The 22732-nt window shown below is 43.6% G+C and overlaps 1 protein-coding gene across 3 annotated transcripts in view; it reads right to left on the reverse strand.

Moving 5' to 3' along the window:
• The window catches only part of GNB5 (G protein subunit beta 5), a 39566-nt gene that overhangs the window by 11152 nt on the left and 5682 nt on the right, over positions 1-22732 (reverse strand). For all 3 annotated transcript variants that reach the window (XM_073877016.1, XM_025884276.2, XM_025884275.2), the window contains 4 exons: positions 17625-17761; positions 14522-14563; positions 12268-12344; positions 6961-7093 (listed from right to left, as the gene is read on the reverse strand). In XM_073877016.1, coding sequence (XP_073733117.1) covers positions 6961-7093; positions 12268-12344; positions 14522-14563; positions 17625-17761 — 389 coding nt within the window. The remainder of the gene's footprint in view (positions 1-6960; positions 7094-12267; positions 12345-14521; positions 14564-17624; positions 17762-22732) is intronic.

Here is a 22732-nt window from a genome sequence, read left to right on the forward strand (position 1 = left end):
GGTAAGACTGTGAACCAACAAAACAACTTACTCACCAAAACTAACGGCTTGCTTACCCAGACTCACGGCAAGACCCTCACCTTGCGGGGCTCACCAATCCAAAGCTAGTAATGTCGTAGCCAGTTTGCTGCCTTGAGAGACCCACCTTAAAATCACCCAGCTTGGCCCCCCAAGTCCTCCAAGTACCCTTCCCTGATTTTCTCATTTTGAGATGCTATGGAGAGTTTGCCGAGTTGGGGTTCTCCCTTGCCACAGGAGGTCTAAGCAAGTTGGCACTTCTGGAGGGCAAGTTTTTCCGAGGATCTCGGCAGACAAGACAGTGATGACTCACGATAGAGTGAGAAGTGCTTAGATCCAAGCAGGCCCAAGGGACAGACAGCAAACCCATTCTGGCAACATCTGAGCTGCTCCAAGGATGAGTGAGAGCTGGCCAGGTGAAGGCCTACCTCTGCACAAAATGAGAGTGTGAGGACTTCAGCCTGTAGGCAAGACGGAGCTGTGGGAAGCTTCCAAGTGAGATGGTAAGATCAAAGGCAGATTTTAGGAAACTGTGTCTAAGGTCCTTGCAATCACCTCTCAAGCCGCTTCTGTAAACTTACAAGTACAAAGGCCACCCATATGGTGAGAGGAACACTGCGGTGCCTGGGTGGACTTAGGGTCACAGCCCGAGCTGTGGGTGTGCGTGTGCGCACGCGTGCCCATGGCTTGGGCTCAGGCTAAACACAGCTTCCTGGGGCTGGGAGAAAGGCAGCGGAGATGCAGGGCTCATGGCCTCTGGGACCCAGCTGACAGCCTGTCCTGGGCAGCCATGGGCTGGGGGATCCACAAGGGCTAAGCCCTGGATGTCACAGCCTCCCTGCACCCCACCTTCCTGCCGCTCACAGGGCCTGGATGAGGTGATAAGACAGTGCAGGAAGTGGCTCTTGCAGCGTCACTGCCACAGAGAAGGCCCTCGGTGGGTGGAGCTTACTGAGGAAAGGAAATGAGCGGCAGCATTAAGGACTGTTAGCCTCCCGTGCCCCACTGACTGCCCTGCACCTCCAAATTCCTCCTGCTGTGGGTTTTCTCTTCTCCTCTCCTTCTTTCCTGTTCTCTTCCCTTCTCTCTTACACGCTGGGCCTAGCACTCGCAAAGAATCTCCTTTTCTCTGCAGGAGAGATACACATTACAAGGAAGGGACTCTACTCCCACCCTGGCCTGGTGCCCGGCTGGCTGCCCCATCTTGGAGCGCGTTTCCGGCCAGGCAGTCTGGGGAGACCTAGACTCTCCTTGCAGCCAGGAGAAGCCGCTTTGGAGCTCCTCCCTGGAGCAAGAGCTGGGTGAGTTCCAGAGAGCTCAGGCTTCTTGGGCGTGGCCCCCAAGGCCCGCCTCAAAGCTCCCCCTCAGGGGCAGCTCTCAAATGTGGGGAATCTCCAAGACTGCAAAGCTTCTGCCTCTGTTTGTGGGACTCCCTGCATCCTTGGCCTCCTTCAAGTAGCCTGGCACACCCAACAAGATGACCTAGGCTGGTAAAAGTTAGCTTATGAATGCACAAGACATGGACTGGGTCTTAATTTGGGTACTTATATTTTATAATATGCTGTAATTCTGTTCAATGTCTCCTGGCCCACACCCATTCCTGTCCTAACACTTGCAAAGGGCCAATAATCTCCCATCTTTTTAGGGACACCCAATCTGCTTTAAACGATTACCTCAGTCTAGCTCTTTAATTTGCGAATTTTCCATACCATATTCTTCAACCAAAGAGATGAATAGTTTTTTAAAAGTTACAAGTAAATTCTTAATAGTAAAAAATATTTTAGAAAAATACTTTTAATAATTTTGTGATCTTCATTATAAGTAAAAATTGAATTTAAAAACCAAACACTCATCACGATAAATGCACGAAACAGAGCCTCTAACTCACTGTCAGTTATTTCTTTTGGAAGTAGGGAATTTGTAGGTTTAACACCAGTCGTCTGCCAGCCAGCCCAGGCCACAGTGCCCCCTACTGTACAGGTCTGTGAGAATCCTGGTCGCAAACGACAGGGGCAAACACTGCACTCCAAGTCTGAACACCCCTCTGCTCAGCAATTAAACAGTTATCCAGTCACCTGGTCTCCCTGCTGCCAGCCTCGCCTCCCCTTCTGACCCCAGTCAGCTGAAACCAGAGTGGGCCATGGAAAGCTTTAATCTGACCCAGATGCTCTCCTCCTTAAAAGAAACCCAAATCTGACCTGGCACTTGCATGGCTCCTTGCCCATCTGTAGCGTCAGGCCAGACTCAGGGGGCCCTGTGATCCGGCCCTGCCCACCTCGCAGGCTGCCTGCTCCCTCTGGGCTGCCCTCACACTTGCCTGGTCACACCCTCGCCCACCAAGGCTGGCTCAGGCAGCCCTTTGCAGCAAGTTTGCTATCACCCCTCCTGTTCTGAGCTCTCAGCTTCCCCCGCTGTTCAGTCACAGATGGTTTCCATGAAGGTTCTGAGAACAGAGCCTGAGTGTGAGCGAGTCCACCCCATAACCGGTGGTATGTGGCAATGTGGGTGGTGGGCACCTATGAAGATTTGCTAAATAGATATGAATGAATAAACTGAGAATCCTTTTATGACTTGTTATAAGAAACTTAAGAGTGTTGAAGTTGTATTGTTTTCACCTTGTAGTTTATTCAAAGTAGGGAATAGATTTACTATTGAAAGCTTTTTCTTTTGGTATTTGTTAAAACACAAGTATAAAGTAGGTACAGTGAGGTGTATAAAATGCGCAACTCTGAAGCTCAGCAGCTCATTAAAGTTTTACACATGTAAGCACATTGGAACCACCACTCAGACTGCCAGATAGGAATTTCCACCCCCTCAGAAGGTTCTCTGTTCCGCTCCCACGACCACCAAGTCAGTTAGAGGATGTTTAATATAGCTCTGTCATTAATTAATAGCCCCAACTTTCCCCATTTTTGATTTATTAAAAATAATAATGATAACCAATGAAAAACAACAGGTTCCTCTTAGAGCCAGCTGCTAGAGCATACCTCTCCTGTTAAGACACCAGAATAGCAATAATTACATTACACAAAACAGACTTTAAGACAAAGACTATAACAAGAGACAAAGAAGGGACTACATAATCACAAAGGGAAAAATCCAACAAGAAGATAGAATGATTGTAAATATTTATGCACCTAACATAGGAGCACCTAAATACATAAAGCAACTATTAACAGACAAGGGAAGAAACTGTGTAGAAATATATAGAAATATAATAATAATATGGGACTTTAACACTCCACTTACATCAATGGATAGATCATCCAGACAGAAAATGAACAAGGAGACAGAGGTTTTGAATGATACATTGGACCAGATGAACCTAACATATATTTGGAATATTCCATCTAAAAACAGTGGAATACACATTGTTTTCAAGTGCACAAAGAACATTCTCCAGATAGATCACACGTTAGGCCACAAAACAAGTCTCAATAAATTTAAAAAGACTGAAATATCATTCATCTTTTCTAAGCGCAACAGTTGAGCACAATAAATCACAAAAAAAATCTGGAAAGAACACAACTACATGGAGGCTAAGTAACTTGCTAATAAATCATGGATGGGTCAACTAAGAAATTAAAGAGACAAGTGAAAATAAAAACCCAACTGTCCAAAATCATTAGGATGCAGCAAAAGCTGTCTTAAGAGGGAAAATTATAGCAATATAGGTGTACCTCAAGAAGCAAGAAATATCTTGAATAAACAACCTAAACTTACACCTAAAGGAGCTAGAAGAAGAACAAAGGCCAAAGCCAGTAGAAGGAAGAAAATAATAAAGATCAGAGAAGATATATATGACATAGAGACTATAAAAACAATAGAACACATTGATGAAACCAGGAGATGGTTCTTTGAAAAGGTCAATGAAATCGACAAACCTTTAGCCAGACTCATCAAAAAAGAAGAGAGAGAACTCAAATAAATAATATCAGAAAGGAGGGAGAAGGAGGAAAAAATAAAAGCTGACACTAGAGAAACACAAAGGATTATAAAAGGATATTATGAAAAATTATATGCCAACAAATTGGATAATCTAAAAGAAATGGATAAATTCCTAGAAACACATAAGCTCCCAAAACATAATCAAGTAGAAATAGAAAATTTGAACAGATGGATTACTAGCAATGAAATTAAATCAGTAATTAAAAAAAACAAAACAAAACAAAAAACTCCTGAAAAACAAAAGTCCAGGACCAGATGGCTTCACAGGTTTATTTTACCAAACATTTAAAGAAGAGCTAATACCTATTCAATCAAACTGTTCCAAAAAATAGAAGAGAAAGGAAAGCTCCCAAATTTATTCTGCAAAACCAGCATTTACCCTAATACTAAAACCAGACAAAGACACTACAAAAAAAGAGTACTAAAGGCCAATATCTCTGATGAACATAGATGCAAAAATCCTCAACAAAATCTAAGCAAACTGAATCCAACAATACATTAAAAAATCATGATCAAATAGGATTTATTCCAGAGATACAGGGTGGTTCAATATTCACAAACCAATCAACATGATACATCACATTAACAAGAGAAAGGATAAAAACCATATGATCATCTCAGTAGATGCAGAAAAAGCATTTGACAAGATTCAACATCTATTCATGATAAAAACTCTCAATGAAGCAGGTTTAGAGAGAACATACCTCAACATAATAAAGGCCTTCAATGAAAACCCACAGCTAACATCATACTCAATGGGGACAAACTGAGAGCCTTCCCTCTAAGATCAGGAACAAGACAAAGATGTCTACTCCCACCACTTTTACGCAACATAATACTGGAAGTCCTAGCCACAGCAATCAGACAAGAAAAAGAAAGAAAAGGCATCCAAATTGGTAAGGAAGAAGTTAAATTGTTACTATTTACAGATAACATGAGAATATAGAAAACCCTAAAGATTCCAGCAAAGAAACTACTAGAACTGATAAATGAATTCTGTAAAGTTGCAGGATACAAAATTGATACACAGAAATATGTTGCATTTCTATACACTAATAATGAAGCAGCATAAAGAGAAATTAAGAAAATAATCCCATTTACAATTGTACCCAAGAGAACAAAATACCTAGGAATAAACTGAACCAAGGAGGTGAAAGACCTGTACTCTGAAAACTATAAAACATCAATGAAAGAAACTGAAGACAACACAAATGGGAAGATATTCCATGCTCTAAAACCAATATTGTTAAAATGTCCATACTACCCAAAGCACTCTACAGATTTAAAACAAACCCTATTGAAATACCAACATTTTTCACAGAACTAGAACAATCCTAAAACTTGTATGGAACCACAAAAGACCCCAAATAGCCAAAGCAATCTTGAGAAAGAAGAACGAATATGAAGGTATCACAATCCCTGACTTGAAGATATACTACAAAGCTGTAGTAATCAAAGCATTGTGGTACGAGTACAAAAAGAGACACACAGATAAATGGAACAGAATAGAGGGCTCAGAAATAAATCCAAGCTTTTATGGTCAATTAATAGATAGGAAAGGAGGCAAGAATATCTAATGGGAAGAAGACAGTGTCTACAACAAATGATGTTGGAAAAACTGGACAGCTACATGGAAAAGAATGAAACTGGACCGCTTTCTTAGACCAGACACAAAAAGTAAACTCAAAATGGATTAAAGACCTAAACATGAGAACTGAAACCATAAAATTCCTAGAAGAAAACATAGGCGGTCATTTCTTTAACATTGGCCATATAAACATTTTTCTAAATATGTCTTTTCTGATAAGGGAAACAAAACCAAAATTAAACTGTTGGGATTATACCAAAATAAAAGACTTTTGCACAGTGAAGGAAACAATCAACAAAACAGAAAGATAACCTGCTGAATGGGAGAAGATATTTGCAAATGACATATCTGATAAGGGGTTAATATCCAAAATACAGAAAGAACTTATACAACTCAACACCAAAAAAAGCAAATAATCCAAGTTAAAAATGGTAGAGGACTTGAATAGACATTTCTCCAAAGAAGACATACAGGTGGCCAAAAGACACATGAAAAGATGCTCAACCTTACTCATCGTCAGGGAAATGCAAATGAAAACTACAATAGATATCACCTCACACCTGTGAGAATGGCTAGTATCAAAAACACAAGAAATAACAAGTGCTGGCCAGGATGTGAAGAAAAAGGACCCTCTTCTACTCTTGGTGGGAATGCGAATTGGTAAGGCTGCAAATTGGTGCAGCCACAGCAGAAAAAAGTGTGGAGGTTCCTCATAAAGTTAAAAATAGAAATACCCTATGATCCAGTAATTCCACTGCTAGGTTATTTTACTCCACTAATTAAGAAAGATGCGTGCCCCCCAATGTTTATTGCAACATTATTTATCACAGCCAAATTATGGAAGCAGCCCAGGTGTCCGTCCATAGGTGAATGGATAAAGAAGAGGTGGTGTGTAGATACAGATTTAGAAATAGATAAACACACACACACAGTGGACTATAACTCAGCCATAAAAAAGAAAGAGATCTTGCCATTTGCAAAAACATGCATGGAGCTAGAAATTATAAAGCTAAGTGAAATAAGTCCAAGAAAGACAAATACCATACGATTTCACTCACATGAGGAATTTAAGAAACAAAACAAAGGAAAAAAGAGACAAGCCAAAAGAGAGACTCTTAATACAGAGAACAAATTGGTGGTTGCCAGAGAGGAGGGATGGGTGAAATAAAGGGGATTAAGAGCACATTTATCATGATGAGCAGTGAGAAATGCACAGAATTATTTAATCATTATATTGTGCATCTGAAACTAATATAACACTGTATGTTAACTATACTTGAATAAGATGATAATAATAATAATAGAGGGGACACTGGAAAGCTTCCTCTCCTTGCCACCCCTCCTTGGTCCTCTGTCACTTCCCATGCTCCCCAGCAGGCTGACCCACCACACAGCCGCTTCCTCACCTGCATGTCTGAGTTGGTGAAGCTGCAGGCCGACAGGTAGTTGGTGTGCATAGCAACAGACTTCTTTTTGGCAGCCATGTTTTCATTTTTGTCAAACGTCAGTGGATACACAGAACACTTATTATCCAAACCGCTAGCATGGAAAGAAAGAAGTGACAGATGCTAATATAAGGCAACAGAATACACCTATACATTCTCCTTCACGCAAACTTTTCAAAATGTTTTCCTTTGGCAGCATGATGTATTGTAAACTTTCCCCCCAACTTTGAAGATTTTCAAATGTACCATAAAACTGAAAGAAAAATAGTACAATGAGCACCCAGATCCCTTCACCTACATTCACTAACTTAGCCTTTTGTCATATTTGTGGGAGCAAATTCTGAACCCATTTGAAGGTAAATGCAGACATGACATGTTATATCTACATACTTCAATTTGCAAATTTTACATCTTCTAAAAAAAACAGAACAGTCTCCTAGGTAGCCACTAGATCATTATCACATCTGAGAAAACTAACACAAATTCCATAACACGGTGTAATCAGCCAACCACATTCAATCTTCCGCAGTTGTCCCCAGGATCCAGGGCCCAATCAAGGTTCACACATGGCATTCAGTTTTTATAGCTTTTTAAGACCATTCAATTTAGAACAGACCCTCCACCTCTGTTTTTGTTGTTCATGACAAGAGATCTTAGGCCAATGGTCTTGTAGAATGTCACATACTCTGGACTTGTCACATTGCTTCTTAATGGTCATATTCAAGTATAACATTTTTGGTAATACTAGTATACAGGTAATACTGTGTACCTCTTTCTCTTTCTCGCTGCTTCACTCCAGGAGATCTGTGAGGACTACTGTCTCAAGATTGGTGATGCCGACTTTGATCACTTGGTCAGAGTGGGGAGCACTAGATCACTGCATGGTAAATATGACTTGCTTTTAATTAGTAATTAGGGTTTGACACTTCGAGACCATGTGAATATCCTGCTTCCCAACAACCTTTCATGCAATGGCTTTAGCATGATTACCATTGTTTGAATCAAATATTATTTTAGGAGTACAAAAGAGTGACCTTCTGATTTGATCATTCCTTCTGCATTTGTTAGCTGATATTTTTCTGTAAAGAAAAACTTCCCCCTCCCCTCAGTATCACTGTACACCCATGGGTTTTTTTTTCTCTTCAAGTCTGTTATGAGCCATTACTATCACTATCCCATGTGATGCTCACATTGTCCCACATTTGGACAGTGGAGGGCCCCTTGAAGCAGCTCGTTTCTGTTGGATATGACCCCATTGGTCCTTGAATGTTTCCTCGCTTTCTGGAACAAGAAAATATCCTTTTCCGGCCCCCGACCGACAATCAGCCTTACTCCGAGGAGCCCTGCTTCTTCTTCATGGGCAATGACATTTAGGAGGATGACACTCTTCTGATGCCCTGGGGATGCTAGGGAACCCCTTAGCCTTTCCAACTGCTCAAGGGGGCAGGTGTGGACTTGGGAAGTCTCTTACCAGTAATTCATAAGCTTGTGGGTGAGAATGATTGGCAGTTAGGCTGTGACATTGAACCAGTATGCTGTGGACTATGGGCTTCCTCGGACCCTTGAGGTGGTAGGCGTTCTCCTGTGCTGAAGCTTCAGAGTAATTTCTGTAGCTCTCCTGGGATACCCATTACTTAGGGTTATTTACATCTGGGGTTGAATCTCAGCTTTAGTATCTAACTCATTTTGTGATCTTGGTTATGTTTTTTTAGGTTCTCTGAGCCTCAGTTTCCTCGACTATAAAATGGAGTGGATCCCACGATCACAAGGGGCTGTTGGGAAGATTCTATAAAGAGTTCAGAATGGCCCTTGACATACAATAGAGTCTCAGTAAGTGGTCATTATTGTCATTTTTATATTCTACTTGCTTGGAGGCAGGCACTATGTCCTATTCATCTTTAAATTCCCCAGGACACCTGGTCCATTGCCTTGTGAACTGTTGTTCATATCAAGTATACAATACCTGAGTGAAGTCTTCTTTCACATATGGCTTTCAAATAAAAAAATACTTATATATAAATAAAGGCAATTAACACATTTTTTTGAGAAGGGGATTGTGTCAATACTGTTGGATTTCAGCTTTCAAGTTTGGAACCAACTAAGAAATAGACTCACTAGTCAGACAGATGGAGATAAATATATCCCTGTTCTCCCCTTAAAAAAAAATGGAGAGAATGTGGTGGAGGTGTGGATTTGTGTGATCACAGAGTTACAGGGCTGTCACAAAGCCATGGTTGAGAAACACCACATTAGATCATCACTAGATAACTAGGCAAGTTAATCGCAGTGGCTCTTGGCAGTTCTAGGGAAGGTCTGAGCAGGTGCTTTTGTCTAAGATGGGGATTCAGTTTTGCTCAGTTCAGATTTTTTTAATGATTTTATTTGAGAGAAAGAGAGGGAGAAAGAGAGAGAGAGAGAGAGAACAAGTGGGGGAGGGGCAGAGCAGGAGGGAGAGGGAGAGAGACAATCTCTCAAGTAGACTCAGAGCCCGACGCTGGGCTCGATCCCATAACCCCGAGATCATGACTCCAGCCAAAACCAAGAGTCGGATGCTCAACTGACTGAGCCACCCAGGCGCCCCTGCTCAGTTTAGTTTCTGATGCTCTTTCCTCATCCACTGGACCCCATATTTTAAATATTTGTTAATATTACACCAATATTCACAGCTTGAACTCCCTCTGCTTGTGAGGCAGGCAGTGCAGGCACTGAGTATCTATCACAGGGCAGGGCCGGGAGACAGATATGATGGACAAGACACCAGCCATTCCTCTCTGAGGAGGCTGTCACCACAAACCTGTCTACCTGGGCCTTGTAAAATTATTCCCTTTCCCGCTTGCCCCCCTCCCTCATGGAAATTTTCCCACTGGGTTCAAATAAGAAATAGCTGACAGAATCATTTTCCAAACTACTGTTAAAGACATTGTTCATGGGATGCCTGGGGCAGCTCAGCTGGTTAAGTGGCCGACTCTTGATTTTGGCTCAGGTCATGATCTCAGGGTCAGGAGATGGAGCCCTGCATTGGGTTCTGCGCTCAGCAGGGAGTCTGCTTGAGATTCTCTCCCTCTGCCCCTCCCCCCACTTGCCTGCTCTAAAAAAATACATTGTTCACTACGTTATTATATCCATTGCATACTGCAGAAGGATCTACCCAATATATTCTTTTTGTAACACAGAACCAGATAGCAGATATCTCAGTATAAAATATTGAGAAATGATGTAACTCCTTCAACTCTATGCATCTGCTAACATTAATGCCCAGTTAGAAACATATTACCCTGGAGTTTTTAAAAATGTAGACTATTTATTAGTCCTAATGAGTAAGAACTGGTCTTACATAATGAGAGGTCAGCTTTTGCCCTTGGCTGCTGGGAGGTCATCTTTGAGCCCCTGGAATGGGCCTAAGGGAGAAGAGCTTTGGTTCACAGATAGTCTCACAGTATGATTTAGGGCACGAACTGTGAGTTCTGACCTCCTCACAGGAACCAGAAACTAAAGGCATTAGCCTAAACCTCGAGGACACACTGGAGACTGAGGGTCAGCTATATGCGCCGTATGTGATTGAGCCCCAGGAAAATCTGTGGACACCAAAGACTCGGGCGAGTTTCCCTGGTTGTTAATGTTCTATGTATCATCACGCATGGTGGCCAGGAGGCCAGCAGGAGGTAACGCCGTCCGTGATGCCACAGGGATGGGACAACTGGAAGCTACAGGTTTAGACCCCGCCTGGACTCTGCCCTGGGCACCTCTTCCTTTGGTTGGTTCTAATTTGTATCCTTTCACTGTGAGAAAACTGTGAGCTTAAGTATAGCACTTTCTTGAGTTCTGTGGTTGTTCCAGCAAATTATCAAACCTGAGGGTGGTTTGCGACTGATATCTGAAGTGACAGCAGTTTTGTGGGAACAGCGCCTTCTAACTATACAGCTGGCCGAACTCCTTTACGCTTATCTTATTGTGTGTATGTATACACACATATGTAAATAAATGTATTATGTACATAGCATATACATAAATACATATATACCTATATACATCATGTGTATATGTGTGTCTTTTACTGTGCTTACCTCATATCCTTTCAAGAAGGAAATGGGATGAATCTTATATAAATAATGCCATTCAGTAATAAAATGGAAATATAACCTACTTTTGAATTATTTAAAAAATTAGAAAATATGAAATACATGTGTGTGAACATGGGTTCCAAAGGCACACAGGGTCTTGGCAAGTGGAGAGTGAATGGAAAGATGCCCCCAAACAGCCACTCAAAGGGAGGGATGTTGAGGACAACCACTGGTGTGACTGTGGCTGGAGAAGGCTCCAAACTTTTTGCTTGGAGGCCAAGTGTTTTCATTTTTGAATTAAAACTCCTTTCTCCTGATTATAAAAACAAGATACGCTTATTTTTAAAAACGGAAAATTACAAAAAAAGAGAAAATTATAAAAAAGAGAAAAAACCCCATAGTCCCATCATCCACAAGGAACTACTATTGGATTTTTTGGTATAGTTCATCACAGACTTAATGCCTCTTTGCTAAACATGGCTGGGATCCTATGGTAGAGATATTTTCCAGAATTGTTTAACACAGGGACAGGGAATTATGTTGGTTGCAGTTCTCACTGCCAACTCTGTTAAACTGAGCTCCAGGAGAATAGGAAATAAAACACCATCTTCCTAGCAACCTGGATGTTCTTTTCATTTACTGTAATTAAGAAGTTTCCTTTTTAATGGTTGTATAAAATAGTCCCTTCAACTCATGTCCCACAATTCACTTAATAATTTCCTTTGATGGACATATGATTCCTCCCTACCCTGCCTTTTTTTGCTTTATTTTAAATAATGCTACAATAAATATTATTGCTCATATGGCTTTTCTATATTTTGGATCATTCCTTTCAAACAAGTTCTTAGATATGGAATCTCTAGATCAAAGGTTATAAATTTTTCAAGGCTTCTGTTCTGATACACATTACTAACATGTTTTCCAAAACGTTTGCACCAATTTATAGTCCCCACCAACAGCATTTGAGAGTAGAGGAGGCAGGTTTGAAACTTAAGCTACTGTCAGTCTATAATGAAAATAAGTATGAAAGAGATTTGTGTAGTTTCTTTTTTGATGAAGTTCAGGGAGGAACTGAACACCTCGCTTAACCGGTCAACAACAAACAACAACAAAAACAGTAAGTTCGAGTTCGTTTGCTTGTTTTTGCCCATCAAATGGTATTTTGTGGCTAATCAAAGATCTGAAAAGCTGCTTGGCCCCTACTTACCCACATGCAATGGCGCATCCCGACGGGGCATACGCACAGGCCATCACCCACGTGCAGGGCATGGTGACTGCATGCTCCTGAAACACAGTACGCAAGCTTCATAGAAGGAACGAGCAGCACTTCTACACAAATGTATTAATGTTTAGTTTTTGCAAAATCAAATGACTGGAGTTCCTGCTAAATCCCATTACCATTTCAAAGGGCAGTGGTGTGGGGTGAAGATCAGCTTGAGACTGACAGGAGACTCAGCTCCCCCAGAATCAACAAAAGCGAATGTCGTATATTCCAAATGCTAAAAATCTCAGCCAACAAAACAATATCCTTACCGTTTTACTTCTCTCTCTTTTTTAAAGATTTATTTGAGAGAGAGAGAGAGCACACAAGCAGGGGAAGGGGCAGAGAGAGAGAGAATCCTCACGCAGACTCCCTGCTGAGTGTGGAGCCCAACGTGGGGCTCAATCTCACGACTCATGAGATCATGACCTGAGCCGAAACCAAGAGTCAGATGCTCAACTGATAGAGCCACCCAGGTGCCTCTACTTATTTCTTAATGTTATACTACCCTTGTTCTTCTGAATGAATATTGGGGCTCATTTTCTTTGAAAGGTCTGTCTGAATTTCACTTCAGTTACATGCTATACTTTATTTACTCAGATTCCCCCTTAAAAATCTATTCTTAAATGATTCTACATGTATGTTGTGTTTGCTGCCCTGTGAATATACAAGAGCCTCTGTCCCCTGTGGGTCCTGAAACCATTCTTGGGAAGGTCTGAGTGGAGGCGGGGGAGGGCAGGGTGATCTTGAGTTTTGCTCACAGACGACAGAGACCCCATAACATGGAAGCAATGAGAACTACACGTAGCAGTTTCTGCTCCTGGCTGGTGGTCAGGGCACCCACATTCTCCTGCATGCCAATAGGCAACAAAGCCACAGCTCAAAACCTTCTGCATCTGTGGTCTTACTTCCATGAGAGACATGGGCCCTGGTTCCTAGTTCCAACACCAGCAAGATGTGCAGCCCCATGCAGGCCATTGGTGAAGGGAAAGGATGGGATTAGATGATTCTAGGCTGGTTCTTTCCTGCTATGATTCATGTTATGCTCATGGAAATTCTGTCACTCACAATCTACAGCCTTTCAGATGCCTAGAATAACCCACTGCAGCAAATGGCCACTCTCAGCACAAGGCGCCCCAGGCTCCCTTCCTTACAAGAAAAAACTATGTTCCCTGCCAGGGCCACAGTGGCAACACCACGGCTCCCCAGAAATCAGGCAGTGTGTGCTCTAGGACATGCTAAGGCTTAAACAGAAGCAAAAAAACCCCACATGCTCCTGAAGATGCTAAGGTGCGCTGGGAGAAGCAGAGGCTCCCATGGGCAGAGGTCCTGGAGGGGAAAGACCCTTGTAAACCGTTAAGTTGCCATTTTTACTATTCCCTAGGGGCCTGACCATTAGGCACTCTGCTCCAAAAGATGGTTCTGTCCCCCCTCCCCCGATCAGGTTGTGTAGCACCTGCCTACCACAACACTTACTAAACACATTCAAATAATGCAGAATATGGATGCTGTTCAGTTTGAGGCAGATATAGGTCTCTTTGTCTTATATAGTGAGGAAGAGAAGACCTTCTTTATATAAATAACAGAACCAGGACTGAATATACAATAGTGGTTACCATAAATGGCACACAGTGCAGGCTTGTAAGCACACCTCCACAGAGACTGTGGCTTTTCTCTTTAGTTAAGAGTCTAAATGTAGGTTAAATTTGGAGCCGAGCTCGCCCAGGCCCGACCTGCAGGATATCACTGGATAGTCAGTTCAACCCCCAGCAACCTCAGCTTCTCCCCCGCTGTCTGCTCATGTCCATGGTGCTACAGAGTCCGGTCAAAGACACAGAGGGCAGAGAAAGCGGGGGCTTCAGGAACCTCTCACCACCCCTCAAAGAAAAATAATACGTGCGTGCGTGCGTGAGTGTGACGAGTTTTCTAGGCCAGGCCCTTTCTGGTTTTAAGTGTTAGCACCCTCTCTGCTGGCTCTGCATGCTCCTGCTGGGGGGAGCGGTTTCAGCTCTCAAGGGGAACAGACCTGCCACGGGCTGCCGAGCTGTGTGAACACAGATGGGATTTCCTGGGGTTTCCATCCCCAGGCAGGCACCTGGGAAGCCCGACCATGACTGGGGGGTGTCTGGAAGCGAAGAGGACAGGGCTGGGGTTCTGGGGCTCTGGGGTGCTGCTCAATGCACCAGGGACAACTTCTTACCTTGTTGGTAGTGAAGGAATCCCACACGATCACCTTCCCGTCCTGGAGGGAAAAGAGTAAACAGCTTAAGGAGCCGTCAGTCAGTGCTCACAGGCGACTGCGAGAACACTCCAAAGAGCTGTGTCCAGCTGGGCAGCGCGCAGGAGGCACCAGAGTAAGTACCTGGGTGGTCAAGGACCTCCAACCTACCTTTGAACAAGGGGGAGAGAACAGGGGGCTGAACTGTCCCGCCTCAGTTCTCAACATGATACTCCTTGTAGAGCTACAGAGCGGTGCTCAGAGACTTCTTCCAACCATTCAGAAACCAAGCACTCACTGTTGGTGCCCTGTCGTCGCCCCCCACGCCCTGTCAAGAAGCTATACAGGGGTGAGACAAACCTGAAATTACCTCGAGGTACTTGCCAGGTAACTAATGGTCTCTTTCGTTCTCCCTGGCCACCCCCACCAGCCCTCCTGGCTACTGTGCCCCACGCACACTGCGTCAGAGCCCCCCTCCCCATTCCTGGCCCACTTCTCTGGGCTCCACGGGCCTGACAGCAGTGTAACTTGCCCACCCAGACAGTTCACGCCTAAGCTGGGAACAACGTGAGACTCCTGTCTGTCACCTGTCTGTCACGGTGGGGATGCCCTGGGGGGCTGGGCTCGGGGCTGGCGATGCCACCTTCACTGTACCCGCTGCTGCAGCCCGCACAGGGGCTATAGGGAGTCACCACGATGTCGTGGGTGTGTAATACAAACCCACACGAGCCCTGGTCCCTACAGTGCAGCCACCTGCCCGGTATGCGGTGCGCGGGTCCTCTGGGCCCCCAGGCTCTGCCTGAGAGGAAGAAGATGGCTGAGTCGGCAGCCTCCGTGGCAGGCTTGGTTTTTGTAATCACAGAAGCCATTTGGAACCAAACCTGAACGACAAGGTGAGGGTGGGGGAAGAGGTGCCACTGAGGGGCACAAGCAAGGTCTGATTATCCAAAGTGACATGGTTGCTTTCTTTGCATGATCCACTGGACAATTTCCTATTCCCGCTACGTGTGGCTGAAGGGCCCAGGAACAAAGTCGAAGTGGGCAATCTGGGGCCTTTCAAAACTCCTAAGCACACTGGTTCTTCTAGTCCAATTTCTCTGACTAAACACCCAAACACAACAGAGGGGGTAGATTAGGTAACAGGGCCGAGAAGAGGGAAGGAGCTCCAGGCCTGTACCTTGGGGCCCTCCACACCTGGAGCCCGGCTCGCTGTGCCGGGGAATGGACTCGTGCATTGCCCGAGCTGGCGTTCCCTCTGGCAGCTTCTTCCACCACGCCGCCTGCCTGCCTGTCCTCACTGCCCACCCACTCTGTGCTCTGGACAGAAGAAGGCACCCAAGACGCTAAAATCAGCCATAAAACCAAATGTGGGCCTCTCTACCAGCACAGATTTATACGCCAGGGCGTCATGTTCCTGGAGAGACCGCCTCCACCCCAAACCCTACCCCACACAGTGAGGCTGATTCATCACCTGCCTTCAAGGGCGGAGGACTGCTCTGAGTCACCCCGTCTGCTCCAGAATGTTCCTGCTGTTGCCAGCTTCCTCCCACACCCACCCCACTTCTAGTTTTCTCTGCGTTAGAGGTAGATGGATGGGGTGTTCCTCCTCCCTCTCTAATAAGAACAGTGTATGCATGACAGAAAATCCAACATATATTGTACTCTTAAAGACAAAAAAAAGTCAAAAAGGCTAGGTAGCAACATGTATATCTTGATAACCACTTTGTAAAAAAAAAAAAAGTCTGTTAAGGAATGCTCTAAAATAGTAATAATGGTTGGGACAGGGTGGTGGGAGTAAAAACATTTCTTTGTTCTCTTTTTCAGTGTCTCTTTAATGTGGTAAAATACATGAGAGAAATGTTTTATGAACATAAAAGAAAGCAAATAACAACGTGACATATTAGATCTATAGGTAATTTAGGAGACTAAGACCACCTGTCCTTATCAAACACAATCTGACATGGATGTTAGAGTGTGTGGATTATTTAGATTATGTACAGTTTTTATATTTAAAAGGAATTTTGTCTTTTGGATATTGTCTTTTGGAAAAGCGGGGCTGAAGGTATGGATGGTTGTGGGGGGAGTCCAAACTGGCCATAAAAATAAAGGACTTCAGTTTATAATTTGATATTCAATGCATGTTACATCAAAATAGACATAAAAAGTACCAAGTAGTGATAACCAGCCTCCTGATAGTCACACTTTTGTAGAGGCCCCTCCCTCATAATGTCAGGGCTGGAATACAGCAGGAGAGATGGAATATAACTTCTGATGGCATGGCTTCGGCTTCCATCTCCCTCTCTTGCTCTGGGGAAGGCCAGCTACTATCTTATAAGAAGCCCTATGGAAACGTCCACATGGTGAAGGACTAGGGCCTCCAGACAATGAGCCATTTTGGAAGCGAGTTTCTGCCCTACTCGAGCTATGTCATGACCCTGCGGTCATGGGGTTATAGTCAACATCTTGGCTATAACCCCATGAGAGACTCTGAGCCAGAACTACCCAGATAAGCCGCTCCAGAGTCCTGGCTCTCAGAAACCATGTGAAATAATAAATATTTGTTATTTTAAGTTGTTGAATTTGGAGGCAATTTGTTATGCAGCCACAGATAACAGTAATGTAAGATGTAAAATAAACTATGTTAATGAGATAAAATGAACGAAAAATTATACTTTATAAAATATGTGTCTTAAATTTGCTCTTTAAGGCGTAAAAAGAGTCCAGCAACTCTTAAACTGAAAGATGCCACAACCACTTATGTCCTCAATTTGAGGGGAGGGGGCCCCACTATCTAAAAAATGGTTTCATTCACAAATTCAGCCCTGAAGTATGCTCAGGAAGAAATAATTTTGAATGGCTTCTCAAATATAGTTCACGTTTCAGTTATTACCATAACTCCAAATCTACCCAAATTAGTGACGTTCTACAGTATGCAAGAGAATTCTTCACTATGCTAACTCATGTCCTGCGGAGAATAAGCAGAGTCATAAAGAGCAGGCAGGGTTTTTTGAAAAGGAAAGCTCTCTTTCTTCTTTAGCTATCAAGTCAGACACTTGCTCACCCTCACAGAGCAGATTTCACATACCTGGGATGAGCTCACGACCCTTCTCTTATCTTTGCACCAGTCCATGCAGAGAACCTTGTTCCCGTGGCCTTTGAGGGTCCTCCTGGTCTTCATGACAAACTGCCCCAGAGCTTCCACCCGCTCAGCCACCTGGTGCACTAGAAGGACAGGCTACAATCAGTTCCGTCACCAATGACCAGATTCTGAGCCATATGCTGGCAAAGGGATGACGCTGGTCTTTCTCTGATTCTCCTGTTTTTGTGTTTTCTGTTTTGTTTTGTTTTTTACTATTATGCCTTCATAATGCTCTCTCTTTTAAACTCAGAAGAGGGTAGAGACAACACTGTCATTCTGTCTTTGTGTTTAATACCCCACATCTTTCAAAGCATTTCCATCTCCATGTGCCGAGGGATCAACAACGAGGCTACCTCATATATATATGGCTGTCTTCCACCATACAGAATTCTCCCACTGAAGGGCTGCGGCTCTGCGAGGTGGGCAGGGTGAGCAGCAGAGCGAGACTGAGGCTCACCAGGGTTCTTTGGCTAAAACAAGTTCATACAACCAACTGGGAGTGAAGCTGGGGCTTCCGGTTCTTCTACCTACCTTTCCAATCACAAGGAAAAGTGACTTTACAAAGACCGTCCCATGGTGGCAGAATGCGCACCCATGCTGCTCGAGAGCAGGCACTGTGACCCCTAGCTGATGCCCTGTACCTAGCACAGGCCTGGGACATGTCGGGGCTCCATTCAAGTGCTGCAGACAAGAACGGACGAGGGAGCCACCACATGGTACACCAGTGGATTTACCGAAAACTTCCGCTATCAGTGGAGATCAATATTCTAAAAGTCTAAACACATGACCTACGGGAGAAACCCACACCAGGGAGGAGCTCCAAAAAGGAATCTTGCAGGGGCTGGGCCCACGGCCTCTTTCCTGAGCCTGTCACTGAGGAGTCCCAGAAGGAGCCACGTTCCAGTGAAGGGACCATCACGTCCCGGCCCCGCATCCAGAGGTGAGGAACTGAGGCTGGGGGACCCCACGGCTTCACCCCTTCGTGCAGTGCCACTGCCCTTCTAGTTAGAGGCTGTGCCAGAAGGAAAAACTGGGGCTCCTAACCGCCCCCCCTCCACTTCTTCTACCTCCAAACCTCCCAGCTGGGCCTTTCCCCCAGGCAGGTGAGAAAGAGGGAAAGGGGCATCCGAGGCAAAGGGCAGGCCCAGGAAAGGTTTGGTGTCTCGGCAGAGCAGCGCAGCATGGGCGGCGTGAGGCAAGGCAGCTGGCCCTCTTCCTTCCCAGGAGCCACTGCCCCTTGCTGGGGAGTGCCACCTCCCTCACGAAAATGGGGCAGGGAGGGCCGGACTGGACTGCGGCTCAAGCCCATGACAACAGTGCCCCTTCTCAGAAATCCTCCCTCCCTCCCTCCCCTCTGTCTCTCTAAACACTGCATTGTGTATCTCCTAAAAACAAGGAACTCTTACATAGCCACAGTATATTATCAAAGTCAGAAAATTAACACTGAAACAATGCCATGTCCAATCTACAGCCCTTATTGAGATACTCTCCATCGTCCCAATAATACCTTTATAGCAAAAGAAAACCCAAGACCACGTGCTGCCCTCAATTGTCATGTTTCTTTAGTTTCCAGATATTGAGTTTCCCAGTGTGGGCTTGTCTGCCGCTTCCTCAAGATCAGATGCAGGTGATGCGTGTTTGGCAGGAACGCCACAGACGGACGCTGAGTCCCCGCCAGGTCGCCCCGTCAGGAGGCACCTGTCGTCTATTGGGCCCATCACTGGCACTGTGCACGCTGACCATTCAGTTGAGGTGGTGTCTGCCGGGTTTCTTCACTGAAGAGTTACCATTCTGCTTTTTGTAATGAAAAAGTATCCTGTGGGGATGTACTCTGAGACTCCACAAATACCCCGTCACTCATCAAACTCCAATACCCTCTTTTTAACATCTGTTCATGATTCTTGCCTGAATGGGTGATGATGATGGTTGGCAAGTGATTCTCCTAATTCCATCATTCCTTCTGCATTTTTAGGTGGCTTTTTTTTTTTTTTGAGGAGTTCATATCAAATTTTTTTTTATCATGTATTGGACAGGTCCTTTTTTAATTACAAAATATTTCAGACATACAAAAAATTACCAAGAACAATAAAAGTCACACACTCATCACGGTAATTATCAAACATTAGCATTTTGCCATATTTGATTCATCTCTCTTGTTTTTTTAAATTTTTTATTGTTATGTTAATCACCGTACATCATTAGTTTTTGATGTAGTGTTCCATGATTCATTGTTTGTGCATAACACCCAGTGCTCCACGCAGAACATGCCCTCTTTAATAGCCATCACCAGGCTAACCCATCCCCCCAACCCCCTCCCCTCTAGAAACCTCAGTTTGTTTTTCAGAGTCCATCGTCTCTCATGGTTCGTCTCCCCCTGACTTACTCCCCTTCATTCTTCCCCTCCTGCTATCTTCGTCTTTTTTTTTTTCTTAACATATATTGCATTATTTGTTTCAGAAGTACTGATCTGTGATTCAACAGTCTTGCACAATTCACAGCGCTCACCATAGTTTAGGTGGCTTTTTAATAAAAGGAGCTTCCCCTCTTCAGTGTATTTGTCCATTTATATTAGATGGACTCATGGATTCTTACCTTATTCAAGGGGTTATAATCCTTTACTATTATTATTTATTTTTATGCTCAACTAGTCACTGATTTGCTCAGTGGGAGCCCCGTCAAGCAAGCCCCCAGACCTTCTGACGTGACCCTATATCGTTCTCTAAGCATTTCTTATTCCAGGCTCATGTTCTTTCCCTGCTCTGGCCCTAGAATCAGCCACTTCTCCAAGAAGACTTGGTTTTGTTTAGTTGCCCCATCCCTTTGTGATAAAAGAACAAGAGTGTGAACAAGTTAAAAGTCTCTGTGAAAACCCAACTATAAAAAATCCTTGCTGAACTATAAAGTACTACGTGAGGGGCGCGTGGCTGGCTCAGTCGGTGGAGTGTGCAACTCTAAAGCCCCATGTTGTGTGTAGAGATTACTTAAAAATAAAATCTTAAAAAGAAAAAAGTACTACATGAATGTGCAATTATTATGCTATCATTCTGCTAAAACATTGCATTATTGCCACAAATGGCACACTGGTTTTTTACAGATACATTCTTAAAAATACACTGAATATAGTTTAAAGATGGCAAATTTTCTAAATTCTTATAGGCTGTTTACACAAGTCTGTACCAGCTCAGAGCTGTGAGCGTATTTTGTTTAGTGTTTTGTTTTGAAACTTCACGTCAATATTACTGCAGCTTTCCCCAATTCAGCATTCGGACAACCATAGCTATTTTATGTCCCTCTCATGAAAATAAAAAAAAATTAATGAATTAAAAAGATGACTCACCCCACCGATATGGGGCCCTCCTTATATAATGTGAATCTGACCACATCCCAGCTACTAATTATTTTTTTCTCACTGCATTTTCCTTTCCCATACATAGGTTTACTCCCAACCCACTCCATCCCATTTCTATCTGGCCAATGTCACAACTGCTAAATTGAAGAGTTACAGCTTGAATGATATCTCTAGAACCCCGAGTATGTGCCAAGTACTGTGCCGGATGCTTGGGTACAGAAAAGGGTAAGACGGTCCCTGCTCTTCCCGAGCTCATGGTCTGCAGGGGGCAGACCGAAGCTGCAGTGCGGGGACAGAGGTAACCCGGCTGACTGCTGGCAGGTGTGCCATCAGGAGACGTCACAGGTACCTGGCTTTGAAGGATCCATTGGAACTGGAGTAAGGAAAGGGGAGGTTGAATCACCTTCCAAATTTTGCACCAATATACAGTCTTTGATGGCCACCATTTGGTAGAAGATCTAAGGAATGGAGGATGAAAAATTATCCAAAGCTAATTCTAAAAAATTCATTTTGCAACCTAAGTGTCCATTGATAGATGAATGGACAAAGATGTGATACACACACACACACACACACACACACACACACACACACACACATATATACACACGCAACACACACAATGGCATACTTCTTATAAAAAAGAATGAGATCTTACTATTTGCAACAACATGGATAGACCCAGAGGGTACTATGCTAAGTGAAATAAGTCAGACAGAGAAAGACAAATACCATATGATTTCACTTATATGTGGAATCTAAAAAACAAAATAAACAAAAAGCAGAAGCAGACCCATAAATACTGAGAACAGACTGATGGTTGCCAGAGGGGAGGGGGGGGATGGGCAAAATGGGTGAAGAGGAGAGGGAGGTACCAGCTTCCAGTTGTGGAATGAGTAAGTCACGGGGAGGGTGGGGCGATGGGGTAACTGGGTGACGGGCATTAAGGAGGGCACACGTGATGTGAGGAGCACTGGGTGTTATATGCAACTGATGAATTATTGAACACTACATTGGAAATTAATGATGTACTGTATGTTGGCTAATTGACTTAAATTATAAAAAAGAAAAAAAAGTAAGTCACGGGGATAAAACAGGATAACAGCATAGGGAACACAGTCAATGATATTGTCTAGTGGTGTCTGACGACAGATGGTAGCTACATTTGTGGTGAGCAGAGCATAGAGTTATCGAATCACTGTTGTACACCTGAAACTAATGTAACTTTATGTGTCAGCTATACCTCAATTTTAAAAACTACAAATAAAAAAATAAAAAAAATGGATCCTGTCTAATTCTACCTCTGGATTGAATGGAGTGGTTATAAACAAAACCCTCAAACACTTGGATGGAAGGAAAACATCTGCAATCACATTACCTCATTTGTGTTTGAGATTTTGGAATTGCTCCAAAACATACATTAGCTACACACACAAAAAACCTCCCCAGAATTCCCTAATTAAAAGCTGGATAGGCTAAGCAATGGTACAGTCTTTCAGATGGAGTACTATATGGCTCCATTACAACAATTTCAAAATATTGACATTAAAAAGAATGGCAAAATGACACAGGGAACTATTTAATTCATTGCATTAGATTGAAATTAGGCTCAAACTCTAAATCTAGTACAATCCCAAGTACGCTCACAAATAATATGCACAAACATAAAATCATAAACTATGAAATACATCAAAATATTAAAATT

This window comes from Callorhinus ursinus, unplaced genomic scaffold, assembly GCF_003265705.2.
Source record: "Callorhinus ursinus isolate GAN/ISIS: 27379988/994484 unplaced genomic scaffold, GSC_fseal_2.0 scaffold25, whole genome shotgun sequence".
Lineage (NCBI taxonomy): Eukaryota > Metazoa > Chordata > Mammalia > Carnivora > Otariidae > Callorhinus > Callorhinus ursinus.